A 27,695-nucleotide genomic window follows, 5' to 3' on the forward strand; every position below is an offset into this window, starting at 1 on the left:
GCCACACATGAGTGCGTTAACATGAAGAGTAAAATCAGGCATTTTAATGCCTCCCATCTCAACATCACCAATTAGAGTTTTTCTTTTTATCTTTTCCCTTTTATTGTTCCAAATAAAATTATATATTAGATTTGTAACTTGTGTATATACATATTTTGGAACATCAGTGATATTTGCAGCATATGTTAATTTAGATAGTGCAAGACTTTTCAGGATTATTATTCTACCAAAAATTGAGAGATTTCTAGCATTCCATTGTTTTAAAGTCTTTTCTAGCTCTATTAATTTAACATCCCAGTTTTTTCTGGTACATTCTTCTGTATTATACCCTACATATATGCCTAAAATTTTGATCGGGTGTTTTACCCAATTTAATTCTAAAGGTCTATCTATTATGTTCTTCCATTTACCAATCCAAAAAGCATTGGTTTTTTTTTTATTTAGTGTCATTCCAGATACTTCACAAAAACGTTCAATTACACTGACTGCTGACTTAATACTTTTGTCATTACCAACATACAAAACAGTATCATCGGCTAATTGGCTTATTCTAGCTTCTATGTTATTTTCATTATTTGGAAGTTTAATACCCTTATAGTCATCTTTGTTTCTTATTCTAGATGCCATTACTTCAACCACTAAAATGAATAACAGAGCAGATAGAGGACAACCTTGTCTAATACCTCTTTCCATTTTAAAATTGTTTGAAACCCAACCATTGTTAACTGTGACACATTCAACGTTATTGTATAATACTTTTACCCAGTTACAAAAGAACATTCCAAAGTTAAACTTTTCTAGAACATTGAACATAAAATCTCTACTAATAGAGTCAAAAGCCTTCTTAAAATCTACGGTAATTATTGCCCCTTCGATATCATTACACTCTGTATAATAAAGCAGGTCTTCTATTAACCGAATGTTTTCACCAGCGAAACGGCCTTTTATATAACCTTTTTGGTCTGAACTTACTATTGATTTAATAACCATTTTAAGTCTGTTACTTAATACATGTGCAAGAATTTTGTAATCGGTGTTTAAGAGGGTAATGGGACGCCAATTATTCAATATAATCGATATTTGGAGATTTCTTAATAAAAATAAAATCCAATTTAAATGGCGTAGAAACTCAGTAAATCTCTATAAAAGATTAGACTATTGGTTTGTATCAAAAAAAGAAATATACCTTCCTGTGATATCAGACCTGCTATATTCGCAGATCACCAAGGAGTATCAATTAAACTCAACTTAACTGAGGAAAAACGTGGTCGAGGTCTATGGAAATTTAATTCAGACCTCTTACCTGATAACATTTTTATTAACAGTGTAAACAAAGTAATAGAAAACATCAATAAATCGTCAGATTCTCTTAATCCTGTAGACAAATGGGAACTAATTAAAGTTAAAATTAAAGAGTACTCAATCAAATACGGAAAAACAAAAACATATTATAAAAATTGAAAAAAAAAATTTACAAAAAGAAATCAATCAACTAAATGTTCAGTTAATAGATACAAACGGAGAAGAAACAATAGAACTAGAAATTAAAAAGAAAACTAAAGGGTTGGAGGATATTTATGAATTTGAAGCAAAAGGCGCCCAAATTCGTTCAAGAACAAAATGGATAGAAAAGGGCAAAACAAACAGTAAATACTTTCTATATCTGGAAAAAAAATGGTTAAAAAAAAACAAATTAGAAAAATAAAAAGACCCAATGGATCTTATGCCGAAAAAAACAAATGACATACTTTCGGAGGAGGTGAAACACTTCGAAAGTCTATACCAAAATCAAAATATCTAAAAGAAACAGATTTAACAAAATTCACAGATGATGAAAAACAATCCTGTGAGGGTGAACTGACACTAAAGATAAAGATGCAATTTTGTTAATGAAGCGTAATAAATCACCCGGTACTGACGGCCTTATCGTTGAATTTTATCAATTTTTCTGGCCTAAAATAGGCTCCTTAATCTGTAATGCTCTTAATACATGCGATAAAGATGGGAAACTATCAATATCACAAAGAAGAGTGGTAAGAACGGAGACCATGATGATCTCAATAACTGGAGACCTAACTCTCTTGAATGTATACTACAAAATTGCTGCATTGGTTTTAACAAAACGAATACAAAAGGTTATATCAACAATTGTTAGTAATGACCAAAAAGGTTACATTAAAGGTCGCTTTGGTGGCGACAATGTAAGATTAATTAATGATGTAATTCAGTATATGGATAACGGCAGGTTAACAGGAGCTCTTGTTAGCGTAGATTTTAGTAAAGCCTTTGACACTGTAATAAGACAGTTTCTTTTAAGTACCTTGCGTTCCTTCAATTTTGGTTCTTCTTTCATTTCATGGGTGAACGTACTGTATTCAGATACAGAATGTGTAATAATGAATAACGGTTGGTGTTCAAAAAGCTTCAAAATGCATAGAGGGATCACACAAGGCTGTCCCCTTTCTGCCTTACTATTCATTTTAGTAGCAAAAATAATGGCTATAAGAATTAAAAGTGATCAAAATATCGAAGGGATTGCCCTTCCAGGAAAGTCAAAATTGCACAATTAGCAGATGACAGTTTTATTTCTAAAAAATGAAAACAGTATAAAAAATAGCATTGATAAAATCGTTGAATTTGGTCTAGTATCAGGTTTAAAGCTAAACAAAGAAAAAACCAATGCCATGTGGTTAGGGCGTTGGAAAAAAAGAAAGAAGAACGAAAATGTTTCATCAATTGGGTGTACAGTAGCTTTAAGATTCTAAGTACGTATACATGTTGGCCATGACAAAGAAATATGTTTTACTAAAAACTGGTCTGAAAAATTCAATCTTTAAAAAAAAATGCTTGATACATGGCACAAAAGAAACCTCTCGATATTTGGCAAAGTTATGATTTTAAAAGCACTTGGGTTAGCAAGGGTAATCTAAGACACAAGTATTATACATACCCCTGAATGCGTTTTAAATGAAGTCGATAAAATATGAGACATAAACTAAGAGTAAGAAAAGAATATTTTAAATACCAATGCGAAGGAAATACACAAGTAATAAACCACAGTGGATGAATAAAGCCGCTCTGGAAGCTGTAAAGAGGAAACACAGAAGAAGTTAAGGATAATAACAAAAGTTTTTGGAAATATGTCAAAGCAAAAACAAGAACAAAATTGGACATTCCAGACACCAGAAGGAAAATTGGCAACATCTGACCAGGATAAAGCTGAAACTCTCAACACATTTTTTGGAAGTGTTAACACCTGCATAGAATATTTATAAAAAAAAAAAAACAGAATCTAAAAAAACTAATATCGACTTTACAGTACACGATATCGATAGCCTTCTCATCAATTTAAACATTAATAAATCACCGGGACCGGATGGACTGCACTCTCGTATTTTGAAGGAAACCCATTGAAAATATTGCACAAACATTGCAGATGATCTTTACCAAGCTGATGAATGAGGGTGATGTTCCGACAAGCTGGAAAAAAGCTACAGTGGCACCAATCTTCAAAAAAAAGAAGGAAGGATGACCCAAACAACTATAGGCCTGTAAGCTTGACGTCGGTGGTATGCAAGATTATGGAAAGAATTATACGAAAGGCACTTACAAATCATCTAAATCAAAATAACTTTTTATAAGCAATGAGCATGGTTTTCGTAGTATCAGGTCCTGTACAACGCAATTGCTGGAAGTCTTGGAGAAATGGACAGAGGATATTTATGAAGGTCACTCTATTGATTGTTTGTATTTAGATTATCGCAAGGCTTTTGACAGTGTACCGCATCGACGTTTACTTAGCAAGCTCATCATATGGCATTGAAGGTAACCTATACCGATGGATAGAGAAATATTTGACTGGGCGATCACAGAAAGTTACAGTAAATGGTAAACTATCACAAAGTGCAAATATCACAAGCGGAATCCCCCAAGGAAGCGTGTTGGGACCAACAATGTTTATCATATTTATTAACGATTTTCCAGATGTTGTTCTTGCCGACCTCAAACAGTTTGCTGACGACACAAAATTATTTAAAATTGTAGACAACCCAGAAGATGCTGATGCTTTACAAAGTCTAAGCAGTCATGGATTGGTCAAGGAAATGGCAGTTGCTCTTCAACAAAAATAAATGCGAAGTTAAGCACTATGGGAGGAATAATCAACATCATGAATATACAATGGATGAGGGAACAACCCAGAAACCAATCAAAGTGGAGGATTTGATAAGAAATTAACTTTCAGTCTCCATGCAAGTGATGTAGCAAGAAGAGCAAACATCAAGCTGGGAATGATCAAAAGATCATTTAAATCACTACAAAAGAAAGGTTTCATCCAACTTTACAAAACCATTATAAGACTAACATTGGAATACTACAATACAGCTTGGTATCCATTGTATAAGATGAAATCTATTAGAAAAAGCGCAACAACGAGCCACACGACTTATTCCCGAGATCAGGCATTTATCCTACCCACACAGATTGAAAGAACTGAATCTTCCTACTTTAGCCTACAGAATAGAAAGGTCAGATGTCATACAGATTTTCAAAATTATAAAAGGATTTGATAACCTTGATGCCAACATTTTTTTTTTATATGGACGAGAACTCAAGGACAAGAGGACATATTTTTAAAATTAAAAAACAACGTTGTTGCAGAACTAGGACCAGACAAACCATATTCAGAGTCATAAATTATTGTAATTCTGTACCTGGGCATGCTGTCTGACCCTTACATCAGATGCACTAGAGAAGTGATGAGGGGAAAACAAGCAACACTTCTAACCCCAAGTGAGAGTCTTACTGAAATGGTTCTTCTCCAAGGAGAGGAGGGGTGGCAATCCAGTTGAAACAGGGGATGTCATTAAGCAGGTCAAAACAGTCCTGGTGGATTTCATTGAAACTTCATTGCAAATTTGCTGTGTTTACAACCCTGGCCGAAGGAAGACTTTTTTTACCAGCTGTATCGACAATCCCCTGATAGACAAGGTTGGTGGGAACTCGGCCAGTGGTACTTCGGGTGCTATTGAACTGGCGTACTTTTTATCATACCGGATAACGGATGCATACACGACCCTGTTTCCTCATGATGTTGCTACGTCTTGGAGTTCCTTGGCAAAAGGGTCGCATGCCGACTTGACAGGTTCTATGTTCCGGAGGCATGTGCAGTACACAGTTTTACGTACCAAGTTTGTCACTACTCAGACCACGAGTAGGCCAATAATAGAGAAAGATGTAGATGTTGAGGAGGTAAATAAATTGTCTTTGGCCTGGCAATTGGCTTTGGAAATATTGGCAAGATTTCCAGGCCTGCATGTGGATTTTAGTGAGTCTCACATTTGTTTGTTTTCGTTTACTACACCGGATGCTTACAAAAATAAGTTAGCTGTCTTTATTATCTCTGAGATTAAGTTGATAATTTGGAACGCAAGATATAGAGAATTATACTGTCTGCAGATTAGATAAAAACATACACTTAAAAAAGAACTATAAAAGTTTAATATAAAATGAAATAATATATTTGTTGTATTGATGTTTAAAAATATTAACAGTAAGATCAGTGTAAAACATAGGCCTATCTTTCTTCCCAAAATACAGTAGTATAAATTATTTATAAATCTTTTTAAATATTGTCGGACAAGCAGATATCTTTAACCAAATTTCTTCATAAGATTCACATTCCCAAAACAAGAATGAACTCGTTGTTCAAAAATTAATATTGAATAACCCACAAATAGAGTAATTTATTTTGTCCAAAAGGTTCTGGTTCTAGACGGTGGTTTGGTCTAATTTTCATAAAAAGAAAATATTTTGGCATATACGGCGTGCCATAATAACTATACTTGAGCTGGAAGCTAGACTTTTTTTTAACTTATAGTTACGCAAATTATTCGTTAGAATTCCTATTCTGTAAATATAACTGCGCATGCACATTCATCGCACGCTAGGATCGTAAAATTTGCATAATTCTAATTCAACATGACTGAAACTGTACTGGGAATGTAATGTAGGCCTACAAATTATTTTGAAAACTGCCACTCATTATTATGGGTTGGGGTAATGGATTAACACACATCTTAAACACATACTAAGAAGGGGGTTAGTTGGAAGGGGGATGGGTGGAGATACTAGATTTTGGAGGTAATAGAAGTGCAACTTCTGGAATTGTACTGGGAAAAGTAACTAGGCCTACTAAAGATTCTGGTTCTAGACAGTGGTTTGGCCTAAGTTTTATAAAAAGAAAATATGTTGGCATACACGGCGTGCCGTAATAACTATACTTGAGCTGGAAGCTAGACTGTGTGTTTGTGCTAGAATTTAGTTCATCATAATAGGGCACTCGTTAGAATTCCTATTCTGTAAATATAACTGCGCATGCACATTAATCGCAAGCTATGATCGTGCAATTTCCATAATTCATATTTATAGACTATAGAGGGAGCTATGTCATATGAAGATTTTCTTCCTAATTTTTACTCTTTGGCTGAATGGCTATTCAAACATTCATTTACGTCATTAGTTTCTTTTTTTTCGGTTGATAGATTGTTTGCATGTATTGTATAAAAAAAAATACGTGAGCTAGAATCCGCCGGTGACATTAGCCAAAAAGAAACTGACACGTGATTCATGTTATGTAGTGCCCTCTACCAATTGTTATAGACCCCTTTTTTACTTGATCACTTTTTCCATTTCGCGAAATCAAATTATTGGACTTATCTACAAAAAGGATTCAAAAGGGACGCGAGACTCATGTGCGTTCCCTCTAATCCTATACATGCACATCAAGAAATATAGCCTACTTTTCGGATTGGTGCTGATGGGCAATGATAAGTTATATTTTAATTAAATTATAATGTCAGTGAAAGTCAAATTTTTCATGTTTATATATTAATTAATACCTTCAATACAATTAAGTAGATTCCAACATTAATGAATTAACCAAATTCTTTTATAATGTAATAACTAATTATCTGGAGGTATCAGCCAATCAAATACAAGCCACGCCTGTTAATTAATGTAATACCGTTATAATTATCTGCCTTAAATCGTGTGAACTATTTTACACGGCAAACCTCTTGCCGCACTAAGAGTATCGGTGTTACTTTAATCGGAATTGTAGCTGTTACTATTAACATTGAAGGAAAAGGGACAGGTAAGACATTTTTAAGCTTAAGTACACAGTACTTCGTCTTGTGATCTTTTAGATTTTTATTTTATGAACCGTAATTATTGTTCTCAAATCTCGCTGTCATGCAGAAAACAAGACTACACGTTTCGCTTTTTAGTAAATTTGAGTAATGATATATTCGCGACATATTCTCAAATAATATTTTTATGTAACGTACTATACATGGAATACGCTTTAAATGCTCCTATTGAGGACAAAATAAAGCGATTTAATTTGAAATCCCAGGACCGTACCAACCTGAGCCAGTTGTAGATTATAGCAAATAAAACAGTTATATCGCGGCGGATACTGCACGCTTATCCTGTATTGATAATAAGAATCCTAGGCAATTTGGCCCAGACCGAGCCGATTGGACCGATTTCTGGAAGGAATTAAACAAAATCAAACATAAAATTATTATTCAAAAGACATGATAATTTGACTTATGTAATTATAAGGTGATGATACCAAATACAAGATTTATTCTGTTTTACAGAAAACACTATATTAAAGCACAAGTTCAACAACAATTAAGTATAAACTGTTATTACTGCAGTAATTGTACTGTCTAAACTGTTATTACTGCAGTAATTGTACTGTCTATAGTCATGTCGTTAGGATGTTCGTTAGAAATACAGTAATAATAAAACGGGTACCATCAAAACCATTGAAAAATGTCCTTAGGCCTCCAAAATCTTGTCATGGCATTGTTAATACAAATCCTAATATACAATATTAAACACGGTTATGTAATAATTACAATTGATGATTTAGCAAAGAAACTTAATTGCAAAATTAATTTCTTTCATGAAAAAAGAGTTCCTTTCTATTTTTGGTTAAATTAACCCAAATTTTTTGCTCACTTGTGTAGGCCTTGTTTAACATGTACGTAGTTTGTTTTAATATACCATTTATTTATTTAACGTTTATTTTATTTATTAAGGTGAAAAAATGAACAAATCAACTTTTTACACCGATTCGAATATTGTGAATGAGTCGACGACTGATGTCATAGGAAAAGTTGAGGAGACCGATTGGGATGACGTAATCAAATCGTACTCCTATACAACTACAGATGAAATTGTTATCACAATATTTATGCCAATTGTTGTAATTATCGGTATTATTGGGAATCTAATGACAATCACTGTAATAGTGAAACATCCTCGCATGCGCACATCAGTCAACGTGTATTTAGCCAAAACTGCATTGTACTCTGCCTGCTTCTTAACAAAATTCACACTTGAAAGAAAAGAGAGATTGAACATGAGCATGCTATGAGCAGTGCAGAATATATTTGGGATTTTTCACTAACTTATTTTTTGTTTTTGGTGACTGAATAAATATTATTATTACTATTTTCACCGCGCGGCTAGTTTAGGTTCTAGACGACGATTTGGTCTAATTTTCATAAAATAAAATATTTTGGCATACACGGCGTGCCATAACAACTATACTTCGGCTGGAAGCTATTTTTTTCTATAGTTACGCAGTATATGATTCGTTAGAATTTGTAAAGTTTGACTTTATATCTTGTTTAATGGTTTAGCGCCCTCTCTAGTTCTAGATAATAAGAGTTGGTCAGAGGTCATGTTGACCATGTGAATCTTTGAATTGGTGATTGATACGCACATCTTATGAGAATTCCCGTGAAATACAACCTTAATGTAATGACAAAGATCAAGGTTGATCTGTAGGGCCTGACTCAGAGTCAATTGGAGGGAGCTCGAGTTAGGACGAGGGTGCGGTTTTTTGAGGAGGGAAAGAGATTGTCCGGGGCAGACAGACCGACCGACATAGTGAACTATAGAGTCGCTTCCACGCGACTAAAAATATAAAAAAAATTATGAAAACATGAGGTAATATGAAATACAAAGTGAATTCACAAGCTTTAAAATGTTACTGATGAAGAAGATCAAATTATTAAAAATGTGATAATAGTGAAAATAATATGATTTTATGGTGATGACATGAAATGTAAATAAAAGTGGTGTTTACACCACAAAGGAGGAAAAACCTCGGCCTAATGTGAACTACAAATTGTTGGCAAAAGTTATTTGTTTAAGGACATAGAAAGTCATTGGCATTGTTGGGTGGTCCCTATCAAACGTTCTGGCAGGAAGGTTCAATCGAAGTTGATTTTGGTTAGATATATTGTGGAATACGCGTCTCTTGATCCTTTGATCGAAGGCGTTTGATAGTTAATTTAAGGTTTTTTTTAACATTAAAAAGGTTTTGTTTCAAAGAAAATGTGTTGCGGTGGTTCCGCTGTTTTATGCTGAATCTTTTAGTCATGTCATGGTTAATGGGGCGGGGCGTGAGGCAATGCTGCCCTCTTTCTCCTGCTTTATGTTTTGTACATGAAGTCAGGTTTGATTCAGGGTGCGAAGTTACCTGGTAGTCGGGGTAAAGAATGCAAGTTCATTCAGTATGCGGATGATTTGAGATGTGCGGTGTCGTCTTACTTTACTTCTGTGTTAAAGGCGTTTGAAGTTGCGTCCGATTCGCGTTCTCATACACAAAGAATCTTGAATAAATTCGCGTTGCCAGTTCTATTTTATGTTGCGCCATAAATGCATGATGGGAACGACTGAATGAGGACGTGTACAAAACCAGCTCCGCTAAATATTTTCAACCAACACATTTTATAGTGATTCTACAATCTCACTGCTTCAGTAAGTCCATTTTACTTGCTTACTCACGTTCTACATCATTTTCCTGTTACTTATGGGGCCGAAACGAAATAAAGTTCCCTGAACCCACAGCAGCTGAGTCAACGATCAGCTCAAATCTCCCGCTACAGAAACATACCTTATACGGTCAGGAGCTGTGTGAGCTAAGCAAAGAGATCCGTGCCGGTATATCGAAGATTATGATCAATCATGAAAAAATATTCGATCGTATGCTTAAAGCCCCATTCCCTACGTTTTTTAGATCTAATTTAAGATCACAAACTATATTTAATGTAAAAATAATACTATATGGTCCTATTGCGATAACTTTTTTCGTCTTTAAACGGTTAAAAATGTGAAAAATAAGCCGATTCTAATAATTATAGCGGCCCGCTATAAATCCCAAAATGCATTGCGCGCGGATTGATATTTTTGTTTTTCACCTGTAATTCGCCCACTTTTCGAACGATCGTGAGGCCAAAACAAATGGAAGACTCCTAACTTTTCAGCGAAAATACCGGGTTTTCCCCAATTTGTATCAACGGAGTCTGGCAAAAATAGAAAGACAATTAATGCAGCAACTATACAACGTCAGGCTAGGTATATAGCTCGCGTACGATGTTCGTACGTTACCGATGTTTACCAGCTAGGCCTACAAAACTAAGCCTAGCTAGGCTAGGCCTAAGACCGTCCACGAGAGGTCGATCGCCGCGAGCTACTTAGGTAGTGCATTGTTTCTCACTTTTTATCATAATTTACCATAAAATGTACATTTAAGACAAGGAATGACATGGTTTAATGTTTTTAAAGTGATATATATGTATTATTTTCCAAAAAACGTCCAAAATTGCAGGGAAGGGGTCTTTAATATTGAACCACTCAGCAATGCAAGTGGTTGCATTGCTAAATGCAGCCACTGAAGATAATTCAGCAAAGGTGAAAAAAAGCAAGAATGTCAGGTATGGAGTCTGCTCTGAAACAAAAGGATGAAACATTGCATTGCTGGAAGCGGCATACTACGGTATTTCCGTAGTTCAACCTTCGATTTGGAGGAATAGAGGAAACCGAAAATCAAAACCCATGGACAAAAATTAAGGAGATATTTACTTCCGAATTTAATCTACCAAATATAGAAGCTGAAAATGCTCATAAGGTTGGAAAACGACGACAGCAAGCCACGGCATATCATCATTAAATTTATTTTTAGGCCTCAAAGACAGTTGGTATTGATGAAAGTCAAGGAACTGTTACAAGGTAAACAACACTTTATCATAGAAGACCTAACTGACGCAGATGTGAACAAGGCCAACAGCCATAAGTTGCGTGCTAAAACGCATAGTGATACCGGACCGACAGACAGACCAACAGACCGACCGACATAGTGAACTATAGAGTCGCGTCCACGCGACTAATAAACGTGAGCTAAAAACCATCGTGGCCGATAGATAGATATAGAGATGGTAAGCGTCTTCAGTTCCAGAATGGTAACCTCTACGCTTCCCTGTCATAAAAGAACGACTCAACTGACACATTTTTTAAAAATCACCTTTTTTTAGCTTTTTTGGCTATTTAGGAAATAATACACCTTGTGGAAAATTCAGATATTCAAAATTGTAACTAGAAATATGAAATTTTAAAATCAAAATGCCACTCAATTGCAAGTGTGTGTTACTATTGTCACCAAAGACTAGCTCAACTGCAAATTCCATGAAAGACTCACACTGACAATGAAAGACTCACTCAAGTGCACACAACAATGGTGTTTACTGGACAGCAATGCATTGCTATTTGTTAACAATCTTGAGAGTTATTTATTTGGGTATGTCACTAAAATGGGAGAGAAATAACAACATTTTAATTAGTCACCTAAACTATCAAAGTTTTAAGTAAAGAATTTCAAATGCTTCCCAAATTTTAAATCATGTTTAATTTTGTTATCAGTCATACTAGCTTCTATATTTCACTTTCAGTTTTGTTAAAACCGGTACTGTGTATCAAGAATTTGTGTTCAATTTCAAGAATACATAATGTCAATTACTGGGGTTTTTTTAAATAGAGGGATAATTGATAAATTTCATAATGATGGTAAAATTGTAGAAGAAAACAAAGGCATAACCAAAGGCATGAGTAAGTTCATATCATTCTAACTTTTAACTAAATGAAATATGTTATAAATTTGAAATATTTATTTGTGTTATTATGAATATAAATCACATTTGTTTTAAATTAAAAAAAACTTTAATACCATAGTGTTTACATATTATAGTGAACAGAACAGTTTCTGATAAACAGTTGGTTAGAAGGTTGCGCGGATTGGTTAAGAAGGAGGCACATTCTGGAATGGTATCCCAACTGACAAAGTTGCAGATTTGACTGCCAGTCTAAATAATACAAATTACACAAAACAAAGTAATTAATGGAAATAGGCTGCTCTCTATTAAAGAAAAATAAATCTAATAGTATAATTAATAATCTATTAAAAGATGTATTCCTGTTCACATTATAATTAATGTATACTTTGGTTTAATTACCATCACATTATGTACATACAGAGTATAAGCCTACTACAGAGTTAATTAATGGTGAGTTAGAAATAGCTGGCCCCTCATTATAAATTATTGGAAAAATGTAATTATTATTATATCGTATTCTTGTTATATATAATTGATGTATACTTTGTAATTTTTGTAACATATTAAATTATTTACAGTAACTATTTTGCTTTAAGAACCCAACAACGCTAGGCCCCTCACACCTAGGCCTACTAAGCCTAGCCATACAGGCCAGAGTTGGGGTTTTAAATTTTGCTATTATATAAAAAGAAGTCTCTTGAACAAGGTTATAAAGTTAAATAAAGTATTTTGTATATATGTTTACATTAATTTAGTACCTATTTGAATTTAAGAAAAAAAGTTTGTAGTTGAGTGGATTCTTCCATGACAAATGCAGTTGAGTTTCTTCTTCTTTCATGGTTTTCATGAGCGTGATTGACACAGAATGTCTTGAAAAACATTAAATCTGACATATCTAATAAAACATGGGGAAATCTTAAACAATGTTTACACAATAAAGAGGACTTATATAAGCTACTAAAAGGTATGACAATCAAATAATATAATCTACACAAAAGAAGAGCTAAAACCATATCACGTTTTGTGGATTATCTCAAAACTTTGCTTTGTGCAGTTAAGTCGTTCTTTCATGACGGGGCAATTGGAAACTTTACTTCACTAAATGAAAAGATTATCTTTAGAGACCGACTTGGAGAACTACTTGATTTAGATAAGATTATCGTATAGATAAGAATTACACGATCACATTTATAATTCATTGGTTCCGTAATAATTAAAGATAGCTGGTTGATACACTATTCAGTTAGATTTATTCTTTAATCATTTAGATATATAACCATACATATTTTGGATGAAAGCATCACTGGACGAGACGTTGCGATGTTGCTAGACCATTTGATAAGTTTATAAGACACTCGGTATTAGGGTCAATCACATGGCAACCATGGACGATCAAACCAAATAAAATGTATGTACTTTGAAACTGGACACACTTTCATGTCAGTCGACTTGTTTTAAACATCAGATATAACTCGGAATGAAAAAAGAATGACTATGACAAGAAGATTTTTGTAATTGGTAATGATGCTGAGCGTGTAATTAAAATGTCTTACACATACTTTGTTAAATATAAAAATAAGAATGCAACACGTGGATAACCTTATAACACAAACCAAAGAAGTTTTATTCAAAACAGGAGAAGCAAAAATTTATTGGAAAACAGATTACATGGCCACTGAGTATACTTCAGGAGAATTTCTCAAAGCAAAATTATGCAAGCAATAAGAGACAAAACATAAAACTCATTCATTAACATCTGAACAGGGAAGATCAAAATACAAGAAGCAATAGTTAAGCAATTGCTAACCAGGTACGGTTGGGTGCGATGTTATGGTAAGTCTAAAACGTGCCGTTGTTGTGGGGTCGTTGACCAGCTGGTTCAGGACTGATTGGGAACGTGTTCGAAAGGTTACTCTCTTGGTCAAATTTACTTAGAATGTAAGAACAAAGTAGTCTGCTCTATTTGTTTTGAGGCTGGCTGGTCGATGGCGATGAGTATTGAAGAGAAGGATGTAGGCTATCTCAAAACTTCTAATAATGTAGTAGGTAGTGAAGTAAAGAAAAGGGAAGAAGACATGTTGTAGGGGAAGAAGACATGTTGTAGGGGAAGAAGACATGTTTTAGGGGAAGAAGACATGACATGTTTTAGGGGAAGAAGACATGTTGTAGGGGAAGAAGACATGTTGTAGGGTAAGACGGCCTACGACAACCGTTTTTTATACAGCCTTCTCACCGGAAACTACATTTAACGTTATATACAGCTACTGTAAACTACCTATGTAAGCCGCAATTAAGCGGCGGGATCTTTAAACACCGATTGGAACTGATTTTTTACTTGTTGGATTAACATAACTCATGGCGACATTCCAGAGCAGCTGTTAAGCGGCAGGCCCACGACATAGGCCTGTCAAACCAAGATAAGTTGCTTTTGTTTGGTTTATTGTAATAACTCAATAGTAAATACCACAAGTTATATCAATTTCACTTTATAAATTTTCGTTACATTAACTTAATCTATAACTTCAGTATAAAAAAATTCAACGGAATTTTCAAGTCACATGACCGGACTTGATCGAAAAACGCCACGTCACATTACCGAAACCAGTTGCTTCCGGTTCTACAATACCTCAACATAGCACGCACTGGCTTACATAACTACACGTCTAATCACACTTAAACTTCTACATCAATATGATTGACATTGATAATTACCGGTTAAGAATAGGACTATATTGGAGAGGAAAACGAAATAAACAAAAGCGCATAAAAAGTCATGGTTCTTTAGGTGTAGTCATTAGAACTACACTACGACTATCCGCGTTATGCTTGTTACCTTTTTTGGCCGGCGATATCGAAAGCAATCCAGGTCCAGTTTACACTAGACAAGCTACATTGGATGAACTTACTGGTAAACCCACAACGGAAGACGCAACAACACAAGTGGCGCTGAATGCGGGAGGAAATGAACTTCCAATACAAAATATATTAATACAACTACAAACAATGAACACGAAATTGAATAAGAAAATGGATGACATTTCAGGAGATGTTAAAAGCGTAAAAGAAAAAATTGATACACTAAATAGCAACATGGACTCGCTAAACGAAAGAATGACAATAATAGAAGAAGAAAATCAACAACTTAAAACAATGAACTTACAATTAATCAAACATATAGACAAAATTGAAGGTCAAAGCAGACGTAACAACCTGATAGTATATGGAGTAATAGATAGCGAACATGAGAATTGGGATCAGAGTGAAAAGAAAGTAAAAGAACACTTTACAAATGATCTCGGTATTGGTGGGGAGAATATTGAGATTGAGAGGGCACATAGGCTCAACGCAAGATTTAAACCGAGACCGATCATTGTGAAATTCAAAGATTACAAAACTAAAGAAAATGTTCTAAAAGCAAGTAGAACACAACGTCGAAAAATGAACAAAAATGAAGACCGGGGGGTGAAAGAAGGAAACAAATTACTATCAGCGAAGATTACACAGCAAGAGTTCGTAAGATCAGAAAAAATTTACAACCAAAAATAGATGAAGCTATTAAAAGCGGAAAACCGTTCAAAATAAGATACGATAAACTCATTATTGATGACGAAACTTATACATATGATATAGATAATGATAAAGTAGTTAAGTATAGTAGATATAAACCTAGATAGGGGTCCGGCCATGGCCCAAACACATATCAAATAAACAACAAATGTAATAATATTATTGGTACAATTGTTGATAATGACGTAAATGACAATAATAATAATAATAAAGGTGAGAATAATAACGAAAATCAGGAAAAAGAAAATATTGACAATACAACTAATAATGGTCAAACAAATGGTATAGATAACGATAACATAAACGCCGACGTTAATAATAGGAATAACAACGTCAATAATAACAATATATATACCAATGTTACAAATAAAAATATAAGTAAAAGTATTTACACGTCCACCTCTTTAAAGACTATTGTGTGGAATATAAATGGTTTAAAAAGTAATTTTAGTGATTGTGAATTTATAAAATTTATTTGTGATTTCGATGTAATATGTTTGGTTGAAACTTGGACAACTTATAGTGATGACTACTACATTAAGGGATATAATTGTATAAGTAAAATGCGAGAAAAGTTACAACACCGTGGTAGAAATACAGGTGGAATTATGATATATTATAAAACTAATATCAAAGTTAAAGAATTACCTAGCTTAATTAAGTATATTATGTGGTTACGAATCAAAACGGAGAACGATTCTATAATAATGGCTGTAGTTTACAGACCACCACAAAACTCCCCATATGCTAATAATAACAATTTATATGAAATACTTACAAACGAATACGCTGAATATTTATATAAATATAATAATAAAAATCAAATATTCATTGTTGGAGACTTCAATGGTAGAACAGGAGATTTATTGGATTATGTCAACAACGATGTATGCCCAATAGATTGGGATAACGAATTATATATTGAAGATGATGAAGATAATTTAAAAATTAGAATTAATGAAGATGACGTCACGAATAATTATGGCATAGATCTTCTCAATTTTTGTAAAGAAATGAATTTAAGAATTGCTAATGGTAGAATTAACCCAATGTATAGTAAAAGCTACACTTTCATAGGACAACAAGGCAAAAGCGTAGTCGATTATATATTGACAAAAGCTGATAACTTCAGGTACATAGCAGATTTGAAAGTAGAAAATAGAATAGAATCTGATCATATGCCAATTACGTTTCAATTAGGCCTTCTAACTAAAGATAATATAAAAATAAAAAAATGTAATATTGAAAATTGTCCTAATCCTAAACAAACTAAATTCAATTGGTCAGAAACATATACTGAAACATTTAAATTAAGATTACAGCATAATAAAATCGATGAACTTAAAAATGAATTAACTAACTTGATTAATGATAACCTAATTGATGAAGCTGTTTCAACTATAGGTAGATTGTATGAATATGCATGTAAAGGAATTATCCATAGGAATTCCAACAATAAAACAACTAAAGCTAAAGACACATGGTATGACAATCAATGTCTTACACTTAAAAACAAAGTTCGAAGAAATTTAAATAGATTCCGACACAATCGTACACAAACATTGCTTAATGCATACCTGGAAATAAAAAAAGAATATAAAACATTAATAAAAAATAAGAAATACAGCTATATTAAAAGATCACGTACAGAATTGATTAGATCATTAGGAGAAAAAAACTCCAAATCATTCTGGATTAAACTAAAACAAACAAAACCAAATTTTCCAAGTAACATATGTATTAATACATGGCGCACTCATTTCGAATCCTTATTTCATATTGATGAAAATAGAGATAATCAAAATGTAGAAAGTATCATTAATGATGAACCTGCTGTAAATGAAAACGAACCTAACCTAAATAATGACATTACAGTAGATGAGGTAATTCATGCCATTAAATCCCAAAAAACAGGTAAATCACCTGGAATCGATGGATTATTACCAGAACTTTTTATACACTCACCTCAAAATGTAATCAATCTAATAACAAAATTATATAATATAATTTATAATACAGGACAGTTTCCACAGCAATGGGCAACCAGCCTTATTGTCCCAATATTTAAAAAAGGTGACAAAGAACAACCAGAGAATTATAGAGGAATATCACTTATTCCCGTTTTTGCTAAAATTTTCCTACATATTATCAATAAAAGATTACAATTTTGGGCAGAAGATAATAACATTCTACATCAGGAACAAGCCGGTTTTAGAAAGGGGTTCAGAACATCGGATAATGTATTTATTCTTAACACAATCATTAATAAATACCTAGGAAAAAAACGTGGGAAAGTATATGTTGCTTTCATTGATTTTAAACGAGCCTTTGACTCCGTAGGACATCAATATCTTCACATAAAACTAAAAAATTCAGGAGTAAAAGGAAAAATGTTAAACGTTATTAATTCAATGTACAATAAGTTATCAGCACATGTTAAGGTCGACGGCAACATTAGTAATTCTTTCAAATGTCTAATAGGTATACAACAGGGTTCGCCACTCTCGTCCTTTTTATTTAATGTTTTTATTAATGATTTGAGTGAAACATTAAATGAGGAAGGCGACGAGCATAGAATCCAAATAGGAAATCTAAAAATTAATCATTTACTCTATGCAGATGACCTTATGTTATTTGGTGATACCGTTTATGGTCTACAATATTATTTAAACAAGTTATCTACCTATTGTGCAAGATGGGATGTAACTGTCAATGTTAACAAGAGTAATATTATGGTGTTTAAGAATGGTGGTAATCTTAACAAATTTGAAAAATGGAATTACAATGGAAATACAGTTGACATTGTCAAATCCTTTAAATATTTAGGAGTTGTTTTCAACTCAAATGGTAATTGGAATAAAGCCAAAGAATACAATTGTCAACAAGCTAATAAGGCTTTGTTCGCATTAAAAGGATTGACCCATAGACGTTTTGGTAACCTCCAAGTTAATATATGGAACCATATATTTGATGTTAAGATTATGCCAATCTTACTTTATGGTAGCGAAATATGGGGTTTAAATGATATATCAGTATTAGAGAAAGTTCATTTAAGATTCTGTAAATACATTCTAGGAATAGGTAATTCTGCACCAAGTGTTGCAGTGAGAGGAGAATGTGGAAGATTCACTATCCAAATTCAAATTATCATTAATATAATTCGTTATTGGCTTAGAGTAATCCAAATGGATAATGACAAATTTATTAAACAATGTTATGATTTTCAATATAGAAAAGCTCAAAGAAATGAGCAATGTTGGGCCAATGACGTAAAACAAATACTATGCATAAATGGATTTGGTAACATATGGTACTCACAACAGGTTAATAATATATATACTTTTATTTCAAATTTTAAACAAAGGCTTACAGACATTGAACGACAGAAATTCTACGAAGATACTAGGCTACACTCTAAGCTCCAATATTACAAGCACGTTAAATATAAGTTTGGAATTGAAGAATATCTAACAAAAGTAACAAATTACAAACATAGACAAATTATGACTAAGATACGACTAGGAATTTTAGAATTAGAAATTGAAAAAGGAAGATGGAATTGTATAAATAGAAATGAAAGATTATGCAAATTATGTGCTTTACAATCAATTGAAGATGAATATCATTTCACTTTAGTTTGTCCATTTTATTCAGATATTAGAACTAAATATATGTTTTCCTTTTATACAAACAACCCAACTAAATTAAAATATATTTATCTTATGTCTGCCACAAATACTGATATTATTGTTAAACTTGGAAAATATTTATTTTTTTCATTTAAACGTAGAACAGAATTTTTAAACGCACTCAACTGATATTTATTTAATATTGTATTAAATTGTATATTATTTGGGCCAAAGGCCATATATAATAAATGTTTCTTGGATCTCCAAGAAAGAATGAGAATGAATGAGAATGAAGAAGACATGTTGTAGGGGAAGAAGACATGTTGTAGGGGAAGAAGACATGTTGTAGGGGAAGAAGACATGTTGTAGGGACAGAAAGAGGATTACTTCAACTACCGTTCTAGTCTTCCTTTACTGACAAAGTTTGGGAGTGTCTTTGAAGACAGCCTAGATAGTGTCAATGGTGATTCTCAGAAGCAGCAAGTGCTCAGGAATCCTCGAATTTTGTTTCGAATAGTTCTCCGAATGAAACTTATTTCACTCGGATGAAGATTGGATTTCTTATGGTGTGCCACACTCATGATAATATAGACCAGATATTTCATGCTTAACCAAATATCTCAACAAATATCGATCTTCGACACTTGACCATTCTTCAAAGAGTAGTTAAAACTCTCACAAAAAGCTAAGAATTAAATCAACTTTTATTTCATATTTGATTTTCATAATAACTATACTTGAGCTGGAAGCTAGACTTTTTTTTTACTTATAGTTACGCAAATTATTCGTTAGAATTCCTATTCTGTAAATATAACTGCGCATGCACATTCATCGCACGCTAGGATCGTAAAATTTGCATAATTCTAATTCAACATGACTGAAACTGTACTGGGAATGTAATGTAGGCCTACAAATTATTTTGAAAACTGCCACTCATTATTATGGGTTGGGGTAATGGCTTAACACACATCTTAAACACATACTAAGAAGGGGATTAGTTGGAAGGGGGATGGGTGGAGATACTAGATTTTTGAGGTAATAGAAGTGCAACTTCTGGAATTGTACTGGGAATAGTAACTAGGCCTACTAAAGATTCTGGTTCTAGACAGTGGTTTGGCCTAAGTTTTATAAAAAGAAAATATGTTGGCATACACGGCGTGCCGTAATAACTATACTTGAGCTGGAAGCTAGACTGTGTGTTTGTGCTAGAATTTAGTTCATCATAATAGGGCACTCGTTAGAATTCCTATTCTGTAAATATAACTGCGCATGCACATTAATCGCAAGCTATGATCGTGCAATTTCCATAATTCATATTTATAGACTATATAGGGAGCTATGTCATATGAAGATTTTCATCCTAATTTTTACTCTTTGGCTGAATGGCTATTCAAACATTCATTTACGTCATTAGTTTCTTTTTTTAAGTGGATAGATTGTTTGCATGTATTGTATAAAAAAAAATACGTCAGCTAGAATCCGCCGGTGACATGTTATGTAGTGCCCTCTACCAATTGTTATAGACCCCTTTTTTACTTGATCACTTTTTCCATTTCGCGAAATCAAATTATTGGACTTATCTACAAAAAGGATTCAAAAGGGACGCGAAACTCATTGTGTTCCCTCTAATCCTATACATGCACATCAAGAAATATAGCCTACTTTTCGGATTGGTGCTGATGGGCAATGATAAGTTATGTTTTAATTAAATTATAATGCCAGTCAAAGTCAAATTTTTCATGTTTATATATTAATTAATACCTTCAATACAATTAAGTAGATTCCAACATTAATGAATTAACCAAATTCTTTTATAATGTAATAACTAATTATCTGGAGGTATCAGCCAATCAAATACAAGCCACGCCTGTTAATTAATGTAATACCGTTATAACTATCTGCCTTAAATGGTGTGAACTATTTTACACGGCAAACCTCTTGCCGATTCCGCACTAAGAGTATCGGTGTTACTTTAATCGGAATTGTAGCTGTTACTATTAACATTGAAGGAAAAGGGACAGCAGGTAAGACATTTTTAAGCTTAAGTACACAGTACTTCGTCTTGTGATCTTTTAGAGTTTTATTTTATGAACCGTAATTATTGTTCTCAAATCTCGCTGTCATGCAGAAAACAAGACTACACGTTTCGCTTTTTAGTAAATTTGAGTAATGATATATTCGCGACATATTCTCAAATAATATTTTTATGTAACGTACTATACATGGAATACGCTTTAAATGTTCCTATTGAGGACAAAATAAAGCGATTTAATTTGAAATCCCAGGACCGTACCAACCTGAGCCAGTTGTAGATTATAGCAAATAAAACCGTTATATCGCGGCGGATACTGCACGCTTTTCCTGTATTGATAATAAGAATCCTAGGCAATTTGGCCCAGATCGAGCCGATTGGACCGATTTCTGGAAGGAATTAAACAAAATCAAACATAAAATTATTATTCAAAAGACATGATAATTTGACTTATGTATTACTTTATGTAATTATAAGGTGATGATACCAAATACAAGATTTATTCTGTTTTACAGAAAACACTATATTAAAGCACAAGTTCAACAACAATTAAGTATAAACTGTTATTACTGCAGTAATTGTACTGTCTAATCTGTTATTACTGCAGTAATTGTACTGTCTATAGTCATGTCGTTAGGATGTTCGTTAGAAATACAGTAATAATAAAACGGGTACCATCAAAACCATTGGAAAATGTCCTTAGGCCTCCAAAATCTTGTAATGGCATTGTTAATACAAATCCTTATATACAATATTAAACACGGTTATGTAATAATTACAATTGATGATTTAGCAAAGAAACTTAATTGCAAAATTAATTTGTTTCATGAAAAAAGAGTTCCTTTCTATTTTTGGTTAAATTAACCCAATTTTTTGCTCATTTGTGTAGGCCTTGTTTAACATGTAGCCTACGTAGTTTGTTTTAATCTAGGCTGTTTATAGATATACCATTTATTTATTTAACGTTTATTTTATTTATTAAGGTGAAAAAATGAACAAATCAACTTTTTACACCGATTCGAATATTGTGTATGAGTCGACGACTGATGTCATAGGAAAAGTTGAGGAGACCGATTGGGATGACGTAATCAAATCTTACTCCTATACAACTACAGATGAAATTGTTATCACAATATTTATGCCAATTGTTGTAATTATCGGTATTATTGGGAATCTAATGACAATCACTGTAATAGTGAAACATCCTCGCATGCGCACATCAGTCAACGTGTATTTAGCCAACTTAGCGATTGCTGACGTTCTGTTTCTTTGCTTTGCTCCTGATCTGATATGGTCATCCTTTGCGCACAGTCCATTACACGATGTATTTGACATGGGCATCGGAGAGGGTATGCTATGGTTTTGCCACCTAAACATTTACATCGTGGACACTGCGTTGCAAGTTGCAAATTTCACAATCTTCTGGATGTCTGCTGAACGATATCTTGCAATTTGTCACCCTTTGAAATTTCGGAACAGTAAATTTGGAGAACGTTCGAGATCTTTACAAGTCTGCGTTATCATGTGGCTAATATCCTTAACATGGCAGGCCCGGAAATTTACTTGGATCTCTATAGTTTCATATGAATTCCCATGGCCTGATATGTACAACGGGGCTCCAAATTCAACGATAGTATGTACTTACTGTGGTGCGAACACCGACAGTTGTGATTTTCAAAATGATCTTTTTGTGATCGATATTTATTTATCGTTTACCCTAATAACAATTGTAGTTGGTTTCTATACAATAATCCTGATTACACTCTAAAGATCAACCTTTGCAACAGCCAATTCAACGGGTAATAAAGTAAGGTCAAAATCAGAAAAGAAGGTCTTTATGACGATCTTCCTAACTGTAACTATCTACATATTTTGTATGGCACCATTCTCAATCATGAACATAGTGAGTATCTACCATGGCATTGACCATAATGTTATATTTCTGCAGATTGTTAACATATTTCGTGTTGCACTTTATACAAATTCGTCCGTTAATCCTTTCATATATAATGTTGTAAATGAAATGTTTAGGAAAGCATTTGTCGATGTTTTCTACAGACGACGAAAGAGCAAGAAGACGAGTGGAGTTACAGTGGTTTCACAGACAAACCCCGCCTACGTCAATGGATGACCATTTCATATATTTGTTAATAAACTGTCAAGATATACATTACTACAGTAGTAAATATTTTATTGCACCTTTTTCAGTTTCTACTCTATGTAGGCCTCAGCGCTTAGAGGTTTCACGACATTAGGCGTTATATGAATCCATAATAAATTATATATTATAATTTAAACAATTTTATTTTGAGTAATAAAGTTTCATTTTTAAAATCACAGTGTTATTACGTATGTATTTCACGTGTATATACGAGTTACTACATGCCGCCCTTTCTTTTACCCGTTTCAATTCCTACTAAATATATGACAAACTGCATTGTACTCTGCCTGCTTCTTAACAAAATTCACACTTGAAAGAAAAGAGAGATTGAACATGAGCATGCTATGAGCAGTGCAGAATATATTTGGGATTTTTCACTAACTTATTTTTTGTTTTTGGTGACTGAATAAATATTATTATTACTATTTTCACCGCGCGGCTAGTTTAGGTTCTAGACGACGATTTGGTCTAATTTTCATAAAATAAAATATTTTGGCATACACGGCGTGCCATAACAACTATACTTCGGCTGGAAGCTATTTTTTTCTATAGTTACGCAGTATATGATTCGTTAGAATTTGTAAAGTTTGACTTTATATCTTGTTTAATGGTTTAGCGCCCTCTCTAGTTCTAGATAATAAGAGTTGGTCAGAGGTCATGTTGACCATGTGAATCTTTGAATTGGTGATTGATACGCACATCTTATGAGAATTCCCGTGAAATACAACATTAATGTAATGACAAAGATCAAGGTTGATCTGTAGGGCCTGACTCAGAGTCAATTTGAGGGAGCTCGAGTTAGGACGAGGGTGCGGTTTTTTGAGGAGGGAAAGAGATTGTCCGGGGCAGACAGACCGACCGACATAGTGAACTATAGAGTCGCTTCCACGCGACTAAAAATATAAAAAAAATTATGAAAACATGAGGTAATATGAAATACAAAGTGAATTCACAAGCTTTAAAATGTTACTGATGAAGAAGATCAAATTATTAAAAATGTGATAATAGTGAAAATAATATGATTTTATGGTGATGACATGAAATGTAAATAAAAGTGGTGTTTACACCACAAAGGAGGAAAAACCTCGGCCTAATGTGAACTATAAATTGTTGGCAAAAGTTATTTGTTTAAGGACATAGAAAGTCATTGGCATTGTTGGGTGGTCCCTATCAAACGTTCTGGCAGGAAGGTTCAATCGAAGTTGATTTTGGTTAGATATATTGTGGAATACGCGTCTCTTGATCCTTTGATCGAAGGCGTTTGATAGTTAATTTAAGGTTTTTTTTAACATTAAAAAGGTTTTGTTTCAAAGAAAATGTGTTGCGGTGGTTCCGCTGTTTTATGCTGAATCTTTTAGTCATTTCATGGTTAATGGGGCGGGGCGTGAGGCAATGCTGCCCTCTTTCTCCTGCTTTATGTTTTGTACATGAAGTCAGGTTTGATTCAGGGTGCGAAGTTACCTGGTAGTCGGGGTAAAGAATGCAAGTTCATTCAGTATGCGGATGATTTGAGATGTGCGGTGTCGTCTTACTTTACTTCTGTGTTAAAGGCGTTTGAAGTTGCGTCCGACTCGCGTTCTCATACACAAAGAATCTTGAATCAAGAAATATAGCCTACTTTTCGGATTGGTGCTGATGGGCAATGATAAGTTATATTTTAATTAAATTATAATGCCAGTCAAAGTCAAATTTGTCATGTTTATATATTAATTAATACCTTCAATACAATTAAGTAGATTCCAACATTAATGAATTAACCAAATTCTTTTATAATGTAATAACTAATTATCTGGAGGTATCAGCCAATCAAATACAAGCCACGCCTGTTAATTAATGTAATACCGTTATAACTATCTGCCTTAAATGGTGTGAACTATTTTACACGGCAAACCTCTTGCCGATTCCGCACTAAGAGTATCGGTGTTACTTTAATCGGAATTGTAGCTGTTACTATTAACATTGAAGGAAAAGGGACAGCAGGTAAGACATTTTTAAGCTTAAGTACACAGTACTTCGTCTTGTGATCTTTTAGAGTTTTATTTTATGAACCGTAATTATTGTTCTCCAATCTCGCTGTCATGCAGAAAACAAGACTACACGTTTCGCTTTTTAGTAAATTTGAGTAATGATATATTCGCGACATATTTTCAAATAATATTTTTATGTAACGTACTATACATGGAATACGCTTTAAATGTTCCTATTGAGGACAAAATAAAGCGATTTAATTTGAAATCCCAGGACCGTACCAACCTGAGCCAGTTGTAGATTATAGCAAATAAAACCGTTATATCGCGGCGGATACTGCACGCTTTTCCTGTATTGATAATAAGAATCCTAGGCAATTTGGCCCAGATCGAGCCGATTGGACCGATTTCTGGAAGGAATTAAACAAAATCAAACATAAAATTATTATTCAAAAGACATGATAATTTGACTTATGTATTACTTTATGTAATTATAAGGTGATGATACCAAATACAAGATGTATTCTGTTTTACAGAAAACACTATATTAAAGCACAAGTTCAACAACAATTAAGTATAAACTGTTATTACTGCAGTAATTGTACTGTCTAATCTGTTATTACTGCAGTAATTGTACTGTCTATAGTCATGTCGTTAGGATGTTCGTTAGAAATACAGTAATAATAAAACGGGTACCATCAAAACCATTGGAAAATGTCCTTAGGCCTCCAAAATCTTGTAATGGCATTGTTAATACAAATCCTTATATACAATATTAAACACGGTTATGTAATAATTACAATTGATGATTTAGCAAAGAAACTTAATTGCAAAATTAATTTGTTTCATGAAAAAAGAGTTCCTTTCTATTTTTGGTTAAATTAACCCAATTTTTTGCTCATTTGTGTAGGCCTTGTTTAACATGTAGCCTACGTAGTTTGTTTTAATCTAGGCTGTTTATAGATATACCATTTATTTATTTAACGTTTATTTTATTTATTAAGGTGAAAAAATGAACAAATCAACTTTTTACACCGATTCGAATATTGTGTATGAGTCGACGACTGATATCATAGGAAAAGTTGAGGAGACCGATTGGGATGACGTAATCAAATCTTACTCCTATACAACTACAGATGAGATTGTTATCACAATATTTATGCCAATTGTTGTAATTATCGGTATTATTGGGAATCTAATGACAATCACTGTAATAGTGAAACATCCTCGCATGCGCACATCAGTCAACGTGTATTTAGCCAACTTAGCGATTGCTGACGTTCTGTTTCTTTGCTTTGCTCCTGATCTGATATGGTCATCCTTTGCGCACAGTCCATTACACGATGTATTTGACATGGGCATCGGAGAGGGTATGCTATGGTTTTGCCACCTAAACATTTACATCGTGGACACTGCGTTGCAAGTTGCAAATTTCACAATCTTCTGGATGTCTGCTGAACGATATCTTGCAATTTGTCACCCTTTGAAATTTCGGAACAGTAAATTTGGAGAACGTTCGAGATCTTTACAAGTCTGCGTTATCATGTGGCTAATATCCTTAACATGGCAGGCCCGGAAATTTACTTGGATCTCTATAGTTTCATATGAATTCCCATGGCCTGATATGTACAACGGGGCTCCTAATTCAACGATAGTATGTACTTACTGTGGTGCGAACACCGACAGTTGTGATTTTCAAAATGATCTTTTTGTGATCGATATTTATTTATCGTTTACCCTAATAACAATTGTAGTTGGTTTCTATACAATAATCCTGATTACACTCAAAAGATCAACCTTTGCAACAGCCAATTCAACGGGTAATAAAGTAAGGTCAAAATCAGAAAAGAAGGTCTTTATGACGATCTTCCTAACTGTAACTATCTACATATTTTGTATGGCACCATTCTCAATCATGAACATAGTGAGTATCTACCATGGCATTGACCATAATGTTATACTTCTGCAGATTGTTAACATATTTCGTGTTGCACTTTATACAAATTCGTCCGTTAATCCTTTCATATATAATGTTGTAAATGAAATGTTTAGGAAAGCATTTGTCGATGTTTTCTACAGACGACGAAAGAGCAAGAAGACGAGTGGAGTTACAGTGGTTTCACAGACAAACCCCGCCTACGTCAATGGATGACCATTTCATATATTTGTTAATAAACTGTCAAGATATACATTACTACAGTAGTAAATATTTTATTGCACCTTTTTCAGTTTCTACTCTATGTAGGCCTCAGCGCTTAGAGGTTTCACGACATTAGGCGTTATATGAATCCATAATAAATTATATATTATAATTTAAACAATTTTATTTTGAGTAATAAAGTTTCATTTTTAAAATCACAGTGTTAT

General features: G+C 33.5%; 1 protein-coding gene across 1 annotated transcript; it reads left to right on the forward strand.

Moving 5' to 3' along the window:
• Window positions 1-26,340: 26,340 nt before the first annotated feature.
• Window positions 26,341-27,480, forward strand: LOC140044063 (somatostatin receptor type 2-like). The gene has a single exon (XM_072088544.1). The coding sequence runs from the start codon at window positions 26,341-26,343 to the stop codon at window positions 27,478-27,480; it is 1,140 nt and encodes a 379-aa protein (XP_071944645.1).
• Window positions 27,481-27,695: the final 215 nt, after the last annotated feature.

This window comes from Antedon mediterranea, chromosome 3 (genome assembly GCF_964355755.1).
Source record: "Antedon mediterranea chromosome 3, ecAntMedi1.1, whole genome shotgun sequence".
NCBI lineage: Eukaryota > Metazoa > Echinodermata > Crinoidea > Comatulida > Antedonidae > Antedon > Antedon mediterranea.

Excerpts from the sequence above, each read along its gene's own strand:
- LOC140044063 (XM_072088544.1), top strand. The coding sequence starts at position 26,341 with ATGAACAAATCAACTTTTTACACCGATTCGAATATTGTGTATGAGTCG.